At 51.4% G+C, this 17281-nt stretch overlaps 1 protein-coding gene across 3 annotated transcripts in view; it reads right to left on the reverse strand.

Moving 5' to 3' along the window:
- FAM117A (family with sequence similarity 117 member A) overlaps positions 1 to 17281 on the reverse strand; it is a 45178-nt gene that overhangs the window by 5229 nt on the left and 22668 nt on the right. The window contains exons 1-6 of one of the 3 annotated variants that reach the window (XM_047709305.1): positions 15702 to 15729; positions 12865 to 13034; positions 4988 to 5083; positions 2595 to 2705; positions 1998 to 2132; positions 651 to 852 (exon numbers count right to left, since the gene is read on the reverse strand). In XM_047709305.1, the coding sequence (XP_047565261.1) occupies positions 651 to 852; positions 1998 to 2132; positions 2595 to 2705; positions 4988 to 5083; positions 12865 to 13034; positions 15702 to 15714 (727 nt within the window). In that variant the 5' untranslated portion in view covers positions 15715 to 15729. Of the gene's footprint in view, positions 1 to 650; positions 853 to 1997; positions 2133 to 2594; positions 2706 to 4987; positions 5084 to 12864; positions 13035 to 15701; positions 15730 to 17281 lie in introns of those variants that run through there. The other 2 variants (XM_047709304.1, XM_047709306.1) reach the window with 2 other exon arrangements.

Consider the following 17281-nt stretch of genomic DNA (forward strand, 5'->3'; position numbering starts at 1 on the left):
TGTCATTTATTCCTTATTACTCTATGCTCTGTTTACCTCTGCGAAGTGTGAGACATGCCCTTGACCTGCCTACCTCACAGGCCGTTGTGAGGATCCAGTTCAAGGAGGCAGGCCACAATGCTATAGGAGAGGAGGGTCGTTATCGTGAGGAGGAAGGGCTTGGGTCTCATCCTCCCAGGAAGGAGCCAGGGCACAGGACAAAGTAGAGATTTGGAGTCGGAAAGGGTGGGTTTCAATCAGGGTCAAGTAGTGTGACCCCGGGGCGAGAGACCACATTTGCTCATTGTCTGTCTTTCCCAACTGCCTTGAAACCTGTTGCTAGTCATGTGCACAGTGGACCAGCCGGACAGACCCATAGGCTTTCCACTCCGCATGCTAACCTTAGCCGAAACAGGAGGATGAGAGGCGCTGCTTGCCTGGGTCCCACTGAGACTAGAAGTGCAGGTGCAGAGACTTTGTATAAATTATAAATCAGAATCTGTGGAAAGCACTGTTTCTATGGCTAGTATGGCATACAGAATAAAGACGACCCATGAAGATATTCTAGTTGGTTAGTAAGAACTCCCAGGCTTGAAATTGACTAGAGGGGGAAAGCGCATGGAGGGCCCCCTGGACCTCAGGCGGGCCCTGCCCGGACCCCCTTAGCTTACCTTTGTCATGAGGGGTGGATGCCAGCTCCTCGACTGTACCCCGGTGTTCCTCGCGGCTGGCCGGGCCCAAAGGCTGGGGGGATGCCAGGGGCATGGAGGGAGAGCTGGCAAGGTTGCCAGGCTCCAGAAGGAGGAGGGGGTGGTCACAGCTGCCACTCTGCGGGGGAGCTGGGGCACGGTGCCCATCAGGGATATCAAGGATCTGCCAGGGAAAAGGGTGGGGAAGTACTCTCAGGCCCCTCTCTTCAGGGCCGGCAGAGCACCAATGTCCCTTAAGCTCCTCCCCTCGCTGTTCTGGCCACTATCGCTGACACACAGCGACACCAGGACACAGATTTCTCAAGTCACTGATTCAAGGGAAAGCCCCTCTTATTATTTCTCCCCTGGCCCTTGCAACCCAATCTAGAATCACATGTTTATTTGTATGGTCTCGTCAAGGTGACGCCACCAGCAGGCTGTAAGCCTTGAGGGTGGGGACATTCTCCGGGAACACAAAGATGAAGAACATGTGAGAAGCATGCTAAGGGGTGAACCACCAGGACGCTGACCACGCGAGCCCCTGCAGGACAGGCATGCACATCCTTATCACATAGGAAATACCCCCTCCTTGCTTCCTGGTACTAGTAGTAGTACTAACCATCCCTGGTACTAGTGCCCACAGCTCACCGAACTGTGTGCAGGTGTCTGGGTGGGTATCAAATCCTACATGGACATTGATTAAAAACCAACCAGTACGTAACTCATAAACTGAGGAGTGTACCCCTTACAATTATATTAATACTGCCCAACTGGCACTGTCCAGTTGTACTGTGTCAGTATTAAGACCGTGCCTGAGATGGCAGAAAAACGCAGCACATGATTCTGCCTGGGAGTGGGGTAGGGTCGGGGGAGGCTGCCCAGGGGTACCTGGACATGGATGAATGCAGGTCCCCAGGTGGACATGGGGGGAGAGGTGAAGGACACAGGCGACTGAGGCATGGGCAGGGGACAGTGATAGTGACAGGGATGAGAAGGCGGGGAGCAGAGAGCTGGTTGGTAAGCTGAAGAGCAGTGCCGAGACCCTTCCTCCTGGCTGCGGAGTCTCCCTTCTACTTGAGGCCGGCTCCCTCTCTTCCCACCCAGCACCACAAGCCTGCCTCCGCTCCACCACCCGGCTCTGCTGTCCTGCTGGCCAAGTCTATTCGAATCTAATGAACTTGATTTGTGTTCCTTGTGCGGGCTGGTGTTCGCACTGTGCTCCCGACACGGCCATGGCCCGGAGCCCCCCAGAGAGCCTGAGTCCCGCCGGCCTGCACCCACCCTCAGCCGGCCGCTGGCTGTCCCACATCGAGGGCGCACCCCACTCACCCGCAGCAGCTCCTCTTCACCCTGTTCCTTCACAAACACCTCCTCCAGCTCTTGGTTGAGCCCTTCCAGGCTCCGGTGCAGGCAGGGGCTGAGTCGCAGGACAGGTGACCCTGAGGGGAAGCTGGGAGGGGATGCCTGAGGAGGAGGCAGACAGAGTGATCACAGACCATCCCCGCCCCCAGCCCCGAAAGCCACGAAGAGTTACTAGTTCTGACCAGGGAGGGTAAGGTCATGTCTACACAGCAGAACCAAGAGGGTCAAGGAGGATCTGGGGACAGGGTCGACTGTAGTAGGAAAACTCAGGGGGTTTTTCTTCAGAAGTTAGTGCGTTGAGAGGTCTAGAGCGTGCTTCTAGAGTGTGCAGGCTCACCACTGGGTCAATGGTAAGGGGGTGTGAGGGTGGAGGGGAGAGCCACTGGCCCTCCCAGGTTCACTCAGCGAGCCCGAGTTGGCACCTAAACCACCTAGGCAGCCAGGTGGCCACAGGGCAGGCAGTGTGACAGGGCTCAATCAGCGACCATAAGACCTGTGAGGACCTCCCCACACGGGGCGACGACAAGGGGTGCAGGTCCAGGAAGGGGGCGGACACATACATACCCTCAGGGCTCCCCGCACAGCATGGTCCCCTGGCAGTGGGGAGCCCCGCTCCTTCTCTTTCCCGCTGCGGCTTAGCTTCGTCCTCTGCAGCTGGTGCTTCAATTTAGAAATCTGGCAGCCCAGAGATGGGAGGGGGGAGAGGCAGGTGAAGCAAAGCTAAAGGGCACGGAGGTCCCTCCTCCCTGGTGCGGCTGCTGCCCAAGACCCATCAAAATGCCTAAGAGGAAGATGGAAAACTTCCCAGGAAAGCTCGGTGAGTTCAGAACTGATGATACGCTCATCGACCAAGCCAGAGACCTTATGAACGAGGTATCTGCGGTTCCTGAATTTCATGTATTCCACGGATCAGTTGGAAAAATGAATCAGATGGATCAGTTTCCAAAAAATTCAAAATACGCAATGCCGAAACCATTTTTGTCTTTCACGGATTCCAAAGGCGTGGAATACCACGCTATTAATAGAAATGGGAAATGATGATTTTGAATTCACTCTTCAAAGTCCATTTACAGCTATCTCAGAGGCCCTGGGACCAGGAAGGTTGGAAGGATTCCCCCTCATTTTATTTATTTATTTTTTTAAAAGATTTTATTTATTTATTTGACAGACAGAGATTACAAGTAGGCAGAGAGGCAGTCAGAGGGAGGAGGAAGCAGGCTCCCTGCTGAGCAGAGAGCCTGATGCGGGGCTCAATCCCAGGACCCCAGAACATGACCTGAGTCGACCTGAGTCGAAGTGGCTTTAACCCACTGAGCCACCCAGGAGCCCCTCCCCTCATTTTAAAGGAGACTGCACTGAGCAAGGAGCCCACGCTCAAGAGGGAGTCTCAGATTTTGTCCTGACTTCCGTATCTTGTAACAATTACACATTATTAGAAATGGTTTGGATTATTATCCCTGTCACATGTGTAATTCTCCACCTACTCGCCCTCAGCTGGCGAAGGCTCCGGAAATGCAGATCTTTTTAAATATGGGCCCAAATTGCGGCGCCTGCGTGGCTCAGACATTAAGCGTCTGCCTTCGGCTCAGGTCATGGGGGATCTAACTCCGCATCGGGGTCCCTGCTTGGCGGGAAGCCTGCTTCTCCCTCTCCCACTCCCCCTGCTTGTGTTCCCTCTCTTGCTGTGTCTCTGTCAAATAAATAATAAAATCTTTTAAAAGACCTATCAAATAAAATAAACATCTTTTTAAAATATTTATAATAAATAAATAAATATGGGTCCAAATTAAATAGGAATCAGAGAGGAGATCTGCCATACAAGTTATGACCACTGCCAAAAAGAAGTGGTTTTAGATCTGCTCTCAGGCACCATTCACACCGTGACCACGCTTAGTGTAAACACCTTGCTTACTGATCATTCCAAACTTCACATACTCTGTATTTCCCACTGGCTTTTAACTTGGAGAGCATTCCCTTCACATTTTCTCTCTGTTCTTGCAACCAAGAGTGGCTCGAGGGGACTCCCAGAGGGTCGGCCCTCAGGCACTGCCAGCTGGCGTGGCAGGTGGAGGTGGTTTACCGCCCAGGATCCCCGTCTATGCTGCCCCGTCTACTCAGCCTCAGTGACTGGCATCCTCCCGAGAGAGGGGGAGGGCCAGTGAAAAGTGGGAACACACAACTATTTTTCTCTTCTTCTAAAAATAAGGCTGGGAGAACCTGTGTGGCTCAGTGGGTTAAGCCTCAGCCTTTGGCTCAGGTCATGATCCCAGGGTCCTGGGATCGAGCCCCCGCACTGGGCTCTCTGCTCAACAGAGAGCCTGCTTCCCGCCCCCTCTCTGCCTTCCTCTCTGCCTACTTGTGATCTCTATCTGTCAAATAAATACAATAAAATCTTCAAAAAAAAAAAAAAAAAGGCTGGATGGGATGCCTGGGTGGCTCAATTGTTAAGTATCTGCCTTCAGCTCAGGTCATGATCCCAAGGTCTTAGGAGCAAGCCCCGTGTCAGGCTCCCTGCTCAGTGGGGAGCCTGCTTCTCCCTCTGCCTGCCACTCCCCCTGCTTGTGCTGTCAAATAAATAAAATCTAAAAAAAAATTTTAAAAAAAATAAGGTTGGATGCATAGTTAAGTAGGTGGTGAGGTTGGAGGCTTCCAGTTCCCAGAAACTCGCTCCCTGTCTTCCTCCAGCCTCGGAATGGCTTATCCAGATACAACCCCAAGCACACGGAGAACAGTGGCGGCTCCCACCCTGCTCCTGGCTGCTGGAGGGCACCTGTAGTCCCCTGCAAAGCTCCTGCCGGTGGAAAGGTATGGACTCCTAAGCTGGGCCATGACACTGACAGGTTAGGAAAAGGCAAGTGAGACCGAAGATCTGAGGCCACTTTGGAGCAGACGCATCCACGACGCTGGGCCTAGGCAGGAGGCAGCTCAATGGCCACCGAGCCAAAGGAGTCAGTTACCTCTTTTCGGTGGTCTGTGCTGCCCCAGGATGCCGAGCGCTTGTGTGTACAGGAGCTGGCCCGCTCTCCTTCCAGCTCTTGCCAGCACAGGGGTGTCTGCAGGGAGAGAAACCCCATGAGACAGAGTGGCTTCTCAGGCAGGCTCCAGGGAAGCAGCCACTTCCTGGTCAGCAGTGGTGGCTCTCCGAAGGCTTCTCTGTCGTCTGGTCATCAGCCTCCCAAACACTGCCCGCCTCTTTTATTCTTTGAGGCTTCTCCACCTGCACTGCCTCTCTCCCAGTCCACGTCCTCCAGGAAGCCCTCCCTGATAAGCCAACAAGGCCAATCTGCTTTTACTCTCTTGTGACCTTTACACATGGATTCAATAGCCCCAGCTATTCCAGGTGCTCCCCACGGGACAAGTCCTGCCCTCCCTATCCCAACCAGCCCCAGAAGAACACAGGCTCAGGGAACCACCGGCATCCTCATTCTTGGACCCTTTATGGGCCTGGCATAGGTCTGGGATCCTGGGAGCGTCATGCAAAACAAGTTACTAGACGGGACTCCAGTAAGCAATCATTACTTGGTAAAACAGGAAAAATATCAGTAGGGGGTCCCCCATCCTCCATCTTTGACCAAAGCAGGAGGCTTCCATGTAACGCAGCGTCTCCAGCTGGCTTCATGATTTTCCCCTGCACATGGACTGAATGCTGGGGGCCCCAAAGTCCTCCTGAATAGTCAGGGGAGGGGACATTCTCAACAAGGAGGAAGCCAGAATTCTGAACTCAGCCCTGACCCTGAGCCTTCCTGGCTTTATCACAGCTCCTTCTCCTGGGCCCTGTGCTGCCCTTTGTGGGAAAAGACCTCTCAGTCGGCCATATCCCCCTCCCTGGCTGCATAGGAAGGCCAAGGGCCCAAGACTGAGGCAGGGGGAGTCGCAGACCCATTTCCTGGGCCCCAACCTGAGGGAGGAAGCTGTTGGCTCAAGCAGGAGGCAAAGGAGGACTAGATCACTTCCCACCACCAACACCCCCTGCTTCCATTCCAAGGGAGGGGCCCAAGGGGGAATGTTCCAGGGGAACCAGCTCTAAGTTCTCTGCACGAGCTGCCAAACCATGAGGGCCTGGGAACCATCTCTTCCAGCAGATCTGCTGACCTCCCCTGAGAGGTTGTTGCAAACAGAAAAGGGGGAGGATAAGAGCAGGGGAAAAAAACCCCAACCACTCACCACCCAACAGCTGTGAAGAAGAGCCGGGGAGGGGGTGGGGGGCAGACTGCCCTGTGCGACAGCTGGACGGAGGGGCAACAGGGAGCTGAGTCTCCCTGGCTCTTCCTTCTCCCAACTGCTGACCAGGGCCTTTCCTGTGCAACACAGCCAGGGTAAGATGGCTACCCCACCCTCCTTCCCTGACCGTACCACAAGGAAGACCAGCTGGGGCTCCAGAGTCCACGGCCCCCTCCTTCAGGAAGAGGGCAGGCAGCACATCCTTCAGGCCACAGCCCAAGCCCTGGAGGCAGAGCTAGCTCTGATAGCATTCGGCAACCAAGCGGCTAGCTGGTCGACTTCCCAATGCTTGCATCTCCCCGAACTGGGGTGCCAGTACACGGAGCCTCAGGAGAGCTGCTGTGCATACTGCAAACGAGGAGGTCCCCCCTCTCCCACAGTCTCCTCCGCCTAGTAGACACACAAACGCACCTCCCTGCCCCGGGCTTCAAAGCCAGCCCTACAGATTGTTAGCTCTGCTCATTCAAGCTGAGCTCGCGTACAGGCCACAGAGGTGGGATGGCGAAGGTGATGATGCCCATTTCCCTTCCATCGGAAAGGTACCACACTCACAGCAGCCCCACCCATTAACATCTCTTACAGGCTCTTCAACTGCCTTCTTCCTTCGGAGAGGTGTGAGGGGGTGGAAGGAGACATGTGGGTTGACAGTGGAGTCTAGAAAGGATGTGAAAATTCACGCCAAACAGGGATCATGTCTCTCGGTCCATCTTACCTCACCTCCCTCTGCTCAGCCACATCTTCTAGCAACCAGAGCCACCCCTGTGTAAACCATACTACAAGGTCACTGCTTTGCCATAACACCTGGCTATGCCCTGGTCACAGATGTCGCTGTCTTACCTTCCATCCCATGGGCCCTCACCCTCGCTGTCTGTACCCAGGCAAGCCTAGCTCTGCCTCCTTTCTCCCCTTACCCTGGACTTCTAAGCCTGCCCTCTCTGTCTAAGAGTGCCTACCCTACCAAGTCTTCCCAGCCTGCCCCTTGGGGAGCCCATCTAACTTGTGTATCTCTTACTGACTACTCCTCTGCTCGTCTCCTCTGTACAGACAGCTCAGAGTACAGATCACCCACACACTGAACATACAGTTACTGAACACACACCGCATGTCAGGTACTGCTCCAGGTGCTGGCGACACAGCCATGTGCAAAACAACAAAAATCCTTGTTCCCTCTGAGTTTATGTTCTAGCTGGGGACACAGTGATAAGTACTAAGAGAAAAACACAGCAATGAAAGGAGGTAGGAATGCTAGACAGGGGAACATGATTTTAAATGTCAGGGACATCCTCAATTAAAAAGCAACATCTGAAGGAAAAAGTGAAGGGGATGTGGGAGCGAGCCAGGCAGATATCTAAGGTACAAGAGATCCAGATGGCAGAAACAGCCAGTGCAAAGGCCCTGAGGCAGAAGTGAACATGGTTTGTTTGAGAATGATAAGGAGGCAAGGCCAGTGTGGCTGGAGCAGAGTGAGCAAGAGGCAAAGCAGGAGAAGGTGAGGTTAGTTGGTGTGACAGCCTGAAAAATGGCCCTACAAAGATACCAGATCCTGATTCCTGGAATCTATGTGTGTTATCTTATATGGTAAAGTTTTTACAAATGTGATTAAGTTATGGATTCTGAGATGCTAAGATTACCCTGGGTTATCCACACAACCTGGGCCATTACAAGTGTCCTTATAAAAGAGACAGAGGGCAATCAGACACACAAGGAGAAAGATAAGGTGATGTGACCACAAAGACAGATACCGGAGTGATGTGGCCACAAGCCAAGGAGCACTGGCAGCCACAGAACCTGGAAGATGCAAGGAATGGCTCTCCCAGCACCCAGCCCTGCCAGCACCTTGATCTTGGCCCAGTGAAACAGAATTCAACTTCCGGCCTCCGGATCTGTGAGAGAATCAAGTTTTGTTGTTTTAAGCCAGAGTTTGAGATCATTTGTCACAGCAGTCCTGGGAACCTAAGACAGCAGGTCATCCTGTGCTTGAAGCCATGGACATCTGAGCATCTGTAAAGCAAGCCCATGTATGGATGTGGGCTTCGGCCCCTCCGACTGAATGGGGTGTGTCAAGAGTGGGGCCCACGCCCTGCTCCCTAGTTCCAGTGCATCTGGGCAGACGGGCGGCTTCACCTCTGGGTCTCACTGCAGAGGTCTAAGCCAGGGTCTCCCTGGAGCACAGAAAAGCCACAGCTAAGGAAGGCTACCCTTTGAAGAGTCCCCTTGCATTGCACAACAAGGGTCAAGCCATGCGGCAGGACGGCAGCCAGATGACCCTCTGGAAGTGGAGCTTCAGCTCAGCAGACCAGAGCGTCATGTTCGTCAAGGGGATGCAGGCACTGGAACAGATTTACTTTAACACCCTGGCCCACGGGGATTAGCCGAGAGAGAAGCAGGCCCACATACTAGCCATAAGCAACATCAGCAAACTGTACAGGACGATGATCAGATTATGCCAGCCTGGGTGGGGGTCATAGCCAGGAAGCCTTGCCTGGGCATCCGAGCTGCCAGGGCCACATGTGGAAGGATTAACTGGGGGTGGGCATGGAGGGCAGCTTTCCAAAGAACAGCCTGACAGAACAAGTAGGCAGGGGCGGGAGGGAGCCTAAACCCTCCGAATTGGAACCTGGTTCTCTGACCCCAACCCAACTCACTTTCCACCTGGACTCCCAGGCAAGAGTCCCGGCCGCGCGGTCTCCAGGAACCTTGGCAGAGCCTGGCAGGCCCTGGGAACATAGCTCTGCATACCTGTGTGGGGACCAAGAACAGCGTGGTCCCTGGCCTGGTACAGAAGCTCAGTGACTACGTGTGGAACATGACAGTCGGAAGGGACTCAGCCCCCGGGGGACTCTGGCGAAACACAGGCAGGAAAAGGCTCTCTGAGGGTGGTCTGCTGGCCCAGGCCAGGCTCCGGCTGGAGGTGGCCAAGGCCACTGGCCTCGGCCCTCCAGTGACTATGGAACCCTTGGATTTTCCAGCACGGACCCATTTTTAAATATTCTGTGCTGCTGTCAAACCATCTGCTGAACAACTGGTCTTGCTTGCCAGTTTGGAAACCAGGCGCCATGCCCAGGCCCCATACCCAGGACTGGGATGAGCAGCACGGGGGGCCGGGCAGAGCGGGAACCCGGGGTCCCATGTGTCTGCAGGATGAGACCAGCAGGGGAACTGTGCTCAAACAGTCATTCCAGCTGTGGTGAGACCATTTCCTCCCTGCAGAAGAGCGCATGGAGACATGAGGGCTTTGCATGGCAAGAAGGGAGGTGGAGACAGTGCCCAGCCACTAGCCAGGCAGGCCCAGAGCACTCGGTGGCTGGCTTGGGTTTACCAGCTGACTTGGGGACACAGTGGTCCAGAGAGGGGAAAACATCTTCAGACTGGCCTGAAGAAAACTGAGAAGTCCTCCAACACACGAAGAACCTCCTCCCGATGATGGTGACTCCATCCAGGAGCCTTGCCAGTCCTCCCTGACTGGCCGCTCTGTGCCCTGCTCCTGCCATATCCAAGCTCTTCCTTGGGCTCACCCAGCTTGTCTCTGGGAGACCTGGGCAGCTCTCTCCCGTGGCTCTCCCGGGCTCAGAACATGCAGACCTTCACAGAACACCCTATTCTACCAAATAAGACTCATCCCCCTCTCTTCCTCCCCTGCCCCAAATAATCTGAGTAACCACCTTGCGAGAAAAATTTGAGAATGCAGCATGCTCGGCTATCCAAATGACAGGTGCTCTGTGTCTGCTACCTAAGTCAGAAACTTGCTTGGAACAGGGAGCATTCTTGTTTCCTCTAGGACGTTCAGCCTAACAACGGCTGCAGCCTTCACTACAAGGGGCAAAAGGCAAGGGAAGGGCTTAGAGGAAGGAGGGAAAGGTGCCGGCCTCAATTTATTTATTTATTTATTTATTTATTTATTTATTTTTAAGATTTATTTATTTATTTGACAGACAGAAATCACAAGGAGGCAGAGAGGCAGGCAGAGAGAGAGGAGGAAGCAGGCTCCCCGCGGAGCAGAGAGCCCGATGTGGGGCTCGATCCCAGGACCCTGAGATCATGACCTGAGCCGAAGGCAGAGGCTTTAACCCACTGAGCCACCCAGGCGCCCCTATTTTTTTTTTTTAACAACATAAAAGCTTTCAAGGATTTTGGTAAATCCTGCCTCCCTACATTCCCTCTACCTTTGTCCATGCTCCCTTGTAGCTCCCCAATAAAACCCCTCCCTCATCTCTAGTCCGTTCTGGGGATATGCCTGTGCTGCAGAGAGAAGGAATACCAATCACTTAGGGAGAGGGTAGGAGAACCTCAGGGCTTCCCGGTGTAATGCCAGTGTTGAAGGAGGTAGCCTGTGCCAGGCTGGGGAGGAGTGGGGGCCTCAAGCAAAAATGTGACTGGAGCCCCAAGTCCAGAAGCCGAAAATTCCCAGAAGGCCAGCACTGAAAGATGGGCAGGATGCATACTTTGGTTTGGATGCCTACGTTGATCAGAATTCTCCCACATCTTGACTCCGGCCACAATATTGACAGGTTGCTAAGAGTTCCTCGAGGGCTGGAGCCCATCCCGGGAAAAGAGGAAAGCTGCACAGCCTGGCCTTGCCAGACCCACGGAGGCGCATCGCTGACCTCTGTCTTGCCGTGGCAAGAAGCCCAGACTTGTTATATAAAAGATCTGGCCTGCAGCTGGAGCCTGAGCAAAAACACACAGCCTAGAGCCCAGGCCTCTAAATCCCGCCAGGGAACGTCTGAGGCCAACCCTCCCTTGAGTTGACAAAGAGAACACTCTCCAAGGAGTGGGGTAGAGGCTTCCTAGAAGGTCGGTGGCCAGAAGTGACAGTGACAGTGGGAAGCCCGCACCTGACAAAGGGGGATGTCACACTTGAGCTTGCACACTGGAAGGAGCCTTGGGTCCTGTCCTCCTGGAAGCCCTGCTTGACTAGATACCTTCTTTGAATTAAACCCTCCTCTCCAAAGAGAAGGGAGTGTGTACTCCAGGCCTGTGAGGGCAAAGCAGAAGGCGTCTTACTCAGCCTTTCCCAAGGATACAGGGCACAGCAGTGCCTGGGGCTCCAAGGAGGCAGGCCCCTGCTGTCCATCACTGGAGCGTGTCCTCCCTTCGCATTCTGTCCGTAGATCGAAAGAGGGCCAGTGATCTCAGCTGCGGCAAATTCCTTCTGGTTCAAGGTGGGGCATTCCCATGAGAATTTCTCTCCTCTAAACCATGCCAAACATTTGGCCCCATCTCATCCCTTGGCTGTCTGTTCACTGGCCTTCATGGAACTGGCATCCAGACTCACAGAGGCCAAATCTTGTTCTCATTTCCTTATCCTTCATTCCAACATGCCGAGAACAGTACTGGGCATTCAGACGTTCACTAGCAACCTTTGAAAATGGAGCTTACTAAAAAAAAATAATAAATAAAAGCAAGGGACCAACGGGATGTGCACAGAAGAGGCAGGGGGTTGTGAGGGAACGAAACACTTTCGAGCAAGCCGAGCAGGTACACACTCCCGGCTTGCAAAGGAAGAGCTGACTTGCCCAGGACCCCCCAGGATGCGGGCCTGCTTCTGAGGCCCCATGCTACCCACCCTGTTTCCTCTTTCCTGAGAACAAGTCGTTTGTTCTGAAGTCGAAGAGGAATGGGTTTATGTGTCAAAAGGGAAAAGACTGGACTCAACTGCTAAGAATGGTGAAGTCCTGAATCAGATTAAGAAGTATCTTTGTATGGGGTGCCTGGGTGGCTCAGTCAGCTGGCTGAGAGTCCAACTCTTGATTCTGCTCAGGTCGTGATCTCAGGGTCATGAGATCCAGCCCCGAGTTGGACTCTGGGCTCAGCAGGGAGTCTGCTTGGAATTCTCTCTCTCCCTCTGCCCCTCCCCACCCCTGCATGTGCACTCTCTCCCTCTCTCTCAAATAAATAAATAAATCTTAAAAAAAAAAAGAAAAAAGAAATATCTTTGTATAATTTTACATAGGAGATGACCCCTTGCTCAGGTGAACACTATCTTATTCGAAAACTGCCGAGGGGCCAGGTGACCCACAGAGTTTCCTTCGAAGTTCAGGATTCTTAGTGAAAAGACCACCAGGAAGAAAAATACTGACAGAGAGGACCTGGGCTCCAAAGGACTTAAACAGTCCCACTGGACTCCAGTGGGCTGCTGGCTAGGGCTAGAGTCTTCACAATCTGAGAGCTTTCCACTCCTACTGCTCCAGGGGAATCTATCCCAGCTCCAGACACTTTCTGGCCCCCTTTCCCAGTTGTCTGGGGAACGCAAACTCGGTTGAAATGTTGGCCTGCTTAATTTTAGAAAGGTAAAGCTCATTTTTGAAAACCTAGAAGAGATTCCAAAGTCAACTCTTGCTTACCCACACACAAATACTCAAAGCCAGACTGGGAAACCCAGACTAACTTCTCTTTTCCACCAGCCAGGTGGGATGCAAGTTCGTTTTCACGGTAGGTTTACAGACAAAACTGAGCTGGTAAGTATCAGATGCTGAGAAGCCACATGGTAAAGACTTACAGCCAAAACCCAGGACAGATCATGTCAGTGACTGAGAGTTGGTAAGTAGACCAAAGGCCTCCTGAGCCAGCCCCCGCCCCCCATCCCTATCCCCTTAGGAGAACACGTCATTACCTGGGTGGCCTTGTCATTGGTACAGCAGGTGAAGGCCCCATCGGCATCTCGTGGCCACTGGCCCAGAAGGTAGGAGCTGAGGATGGTGTCCAGGGAGAATGTACGCCGGACCTGGGGCGGCTGAGGCCTACACACTGACTTTTCTGGGGCCACGGAGCATGGGACACTGGCTGGAAGAGAGCACAGCCCGCACACCTTGACGTCAGCATGGAGGAAGGAGACGAGTAACCAATCCTCTGTCTCCTAGGAAAGCCTCACCTGACGGCCATGTCTTCACTTGTATCCACCTCCATCCTAAAAGGTTATTTGAAGAGGCCTTTTCTAGGCCAAATCTAAGCAAATACAGTCTGACCGGAGCTATCCTGACTTAACCAGCTGGTCTTTATCACTGGAAACAATTTACATCATTTTACTTCAGAAAAGGGGTGATTTTATACATGTCTTCTTTCTCTTGTTCCTAAAGGACCAGGAGCCCTGAACTCCTAAGTCTCGAAGTTCCCGAGGGCAGGACTGTTTCCCATCATTAACGAGGGAACTCTAAGGGGCCCCAAAACAATCTTTTATCCTCTGCCCTGCCTCTCTCCGGCACCCACTGAGGGGCTCCTGAGGACTGCACAAATTCAACCCAATTAACTGAAGAACTCTTCACACGTCCTTCATGACTGGTTAGCTCAGGGAACCTAGGTGACTGAGACAAAGAGAACAATAGAACTCCTTTCAACCATCCGGGATGGAGGAATCTAGCTTAGGAAAATCAGTCTTTTGGTTCCCTCCTCTGTCTCCCCTCTTCTGGCTAAATTGGACAAAAATAAAGCAATTATAAATCCATCCATTTAAATTTTACCTTGGTTAAAGCTTTTTGGGAGATGGTAAAAACAGGCTGCTGATAAAATCTAAGGGTTCCGGAATCATCTGTTAAGTTTCAGTCATCTGGGTTGACCCTGCTTTCCACAGTCACATTCAGAACATTCTATCTTGGGGTGCCTGGGGGGCTCAGACGGTTAAGCGTCTGTCTGCCTTTGGCTCAGTCATGATTTCCAGGTCCTGGGTTCAAGCCCCATGTCTGGGGAGGGGGGGCAGCTCAGCGGGGAGTCTGCTTCTCCCTCTCCCCCTGCTTGAGCTCTCTCTGTCTCTGTATCTCTCTCAAATGAATAAATTTTTTTAAAAAACCTTAAAAAAAATTCTACTATCTTAAGATCTATAAAAGCTCTTTCCTTTCCACAGAGCAAAATGTTTTCACATCTGTAGCAATCCCTTAATAATTCGTGTGTGCATTAAGCAGAGCAAAAGGAACTAGGGATCATAGGTATAAATAAACTTGAAGAGCTTTATATTAAAAACACACCAACAGGTTGGCAGGTCCTCAAAAAGTTAAACATAAAATTACCATATGATCCAGTGATTGCACTTCTAGGTAAACATACAAAAGAACTGAAAGCAGGGTCTTGGTCACTCATGTTCATAGCAGCGCCATTCTTGACAACCAAGTAGAAGCAACCCGATGTCCATCAATGGGTGAATGGCTAAACCAACTGTGGTGTATACATGCGATGGGCCATTAGTCTCAAAGGGGGATGAAATTCGGACTCATTCTACAATTCGACGAAGCTTCAAAACATTATACTAAGTGAAATAAGACAGACACAAAAGGACAAATACTGTATGATTCCACTTCTAGAAAGCATAGGGGCAGAAAGTAGAATAGTGGTTACCGGGGATTTAGGGAGTAAAGGGAATGCAGAGTTTTCATGGGCACAGAGTTTCTGCTTGGCATGATGATAATGTTCTGGAAATGGATGGTAGGAAGGTTTGCACAATATCGTGAACATACTTAATGCCACTGAATAATGAACTTGAAATGGTTAAATGGTAAAATTTATGTTAAGCATTTACCATGATAGAGAAGGAGATGCTAACCATACTGTATATTCTCTAAATCTGTTTACCTACTTATACACATTTTGACATAGTTGAAATCAACGTGAAATATACATTACGTTCTGCTTTGTTCTACCCATTTCGTATACCCACTTCCAAGTATCAACAATCTACTTATTTGCCATTTCCAATGACTACATAATATTCCACTAGGTTGGTATACAGTTGCCTGCTTAGCCACTACCATATTATTGGGCATTTGAAGGGTCTCCCTGCCCACAATCTGGACATCACAAATGTTACTGCCTATATAACTTTCAGGCTGTTTTTTCTTATTCCTGGCATATTTCTGAGTCCTCTCCCTCAGCTATCATATGTGTTCATTTAAAACAGAAGAAAATGGGGCGCCTGGGTGGCTCAGTGGGTTAAAGCCTCTGCCTTTGGCTCAGGTCATGATCCCAGGGTCCTGGGATCGGGCCCCGCATCTGGCTCTCTGCTCAGCAGGGAGCCTGCTTCCTCCTCTCTCTCTCTGCCTGCCTCTCTGCCTACTTGTGATCTCCGTCTGTCAAATAAATAAATAAAATCTTAAAAAAAAAAAAAAACAGAAGAAAATGACACACTGCAATAGTAGTAAGCGTGAACTGCAAAAAAGTCAGGAAATATACAAACAAAAAGAAAAACCTCGACTCTCAATACCCAGAGATAAGCCCCGCAATGCTATGAGATACACCTTTGTCTGCTGGACTGCTGTGTGCTTTAAATAAAAAATGGGATCATGCTGTACATATTGTTTTGTAATATGTTTTCACCTTATACCATAAACACTTTTCCAAATAGTACATACTGGCCTGCAAGATACCCTTCTAAAAGATCTTTAACATTTCTGTTAAAACTCTTCAAAAGTTCATTTTCGTTTTTGAAGACAGTAGCCAAAGGCCTTATGTCCTGGTCCCACTTACCTTTCCTGTACATTTCACTCCTCCTCAAGGTCTCTGTGTCCTGGACAAGCTGTACAATGCACCATTTCCCACCATGTCCTGTGCCTTCCCTCCTCTGACGTTTTGCACAGGTGGCCAGAGTTGGTATCTGCCCCATGTGTCCGGGCCAGCCTAATTGTCTCCACCTCCACAAAGCCTGCTGGATTCCCTGGAAGAATTTTCTGATTTCCCCCAGCACTTTGTACTCATTTAGTACCTAGAATCCTCTCTCTCTTGGATTATGGGTATTTTAACTCCGAGATAATAAACAACCTGTGGCCAAGGACTGTCTCTAATTTATCTTTGTACCCCACACAGTGCTGAGAACACAGGGCTGGTGATTGGCAGATGCCTAAGTTTTCATATAAAATTAAAAAAACGTTACTACAAGGGAATCTACTCTAATCAGATCAGGGATTTGAAGTCTGTCTGCCTTGCGCATCCATGCTCAACCCCCTCCCCATGAGTAAAGCCCCCAGGGCTGCTTGTCTCTTTCTTTCTCTGGCTCAGGAAGGCCAGGCCTCTCTCTTCTCCTCCTTGGGCCTTGTCACCCAGTCAGTCAGTGACAGGCATGCTGGGTTCAAGTCCCAACTTCACGTCCCCCATTTGCAGTCAGCCACTCTTTCTCCCATCCTAGGTTTAAGATTAAAAGGTGGCAATCCAGGGGCGCCTGGGTGGCTCAGTGGGTTAAAGCCTTTGCCTTCAGCTCAGGTCATGGTCCCAGGGTCCTGGGATTGAGCCCCGCATCAGGCTCTCTGCTCAGCAGGGAGCCTGCTTCCCTTCCTCTCTCTCTTCCTGCCTCTCTGCCTACTTGTAATCTCTGTCTGTCAAATAAATAAAATCTTTTAAATAAATAAATAAATAAATAAATAAATAAATAAAAGGTGGCAATCCAGATATTTTGGGGAGGTTTTGACGCATGCTGGTCAGACACAACACTGCTGTCCTGTGGGCCTCCAAAACTGTCTTAGGAGAGCCTAGGGATGAGGCGGGCGGCAGCCCCAGAAAGTGAGTTTATGGGATCATGTGACAGAGCCGCAGAGAGGCAGGTGGGAAGCAGATGAGGAAGAGGCTGGCATAAAGGCCAGAATGTGGTGATCCTGACAGCCGCTTCATTGCTGTGCGGAAGAGGGCCAGGACTCCTGGGCAGGGAAAACAGTGAGGAGGGAATCTCTGGGAACAGCCTCACCCAGCCTTCCCCCAGAAACTGCTACAAAAGCCTCATGGAGATTTTTCTTTTACCGAGACCATGAGGGCTCTTTGGTATCTACAGAGAACTTTTTTTTTTTTTTAATATTTTATTTATTTGCCAGAGAGAGAGAGAGAGAGAGCACAGGCAGGCAGAATGGCAGCAGAGGCAGAGGGAGAAGCAGGCTCCTGCCGAGCAAGGAGCCCGATGTGGGACTTGATCCCAGGACGCTGGGATCATGACCCGAGCTGAAGGCAGCCGCTTAACCAACTGAGCCACCCAGGCATCCCACTACAGAGAACTTTTAAATTTCACCCCATCTGCAAAGTCCTTTCTGGGTCTTTACTCCCCCATCAGCCCCAAAAAGGGCTGG

This window comes from Lutra lutra, chromosome 16 (genome assembly GCF_902655055.1).
Source record: "Lutra lutra chromosome 16, mLutLut1.2, whole genome shotgun sequence".
Classification (NCBI taxonomy): domain Eukaryota; kingdom Metazoa; phylum Chordata; class Mammalia; order Carnivora; family Mustelidae; genus Lutra; species Lutra lutra.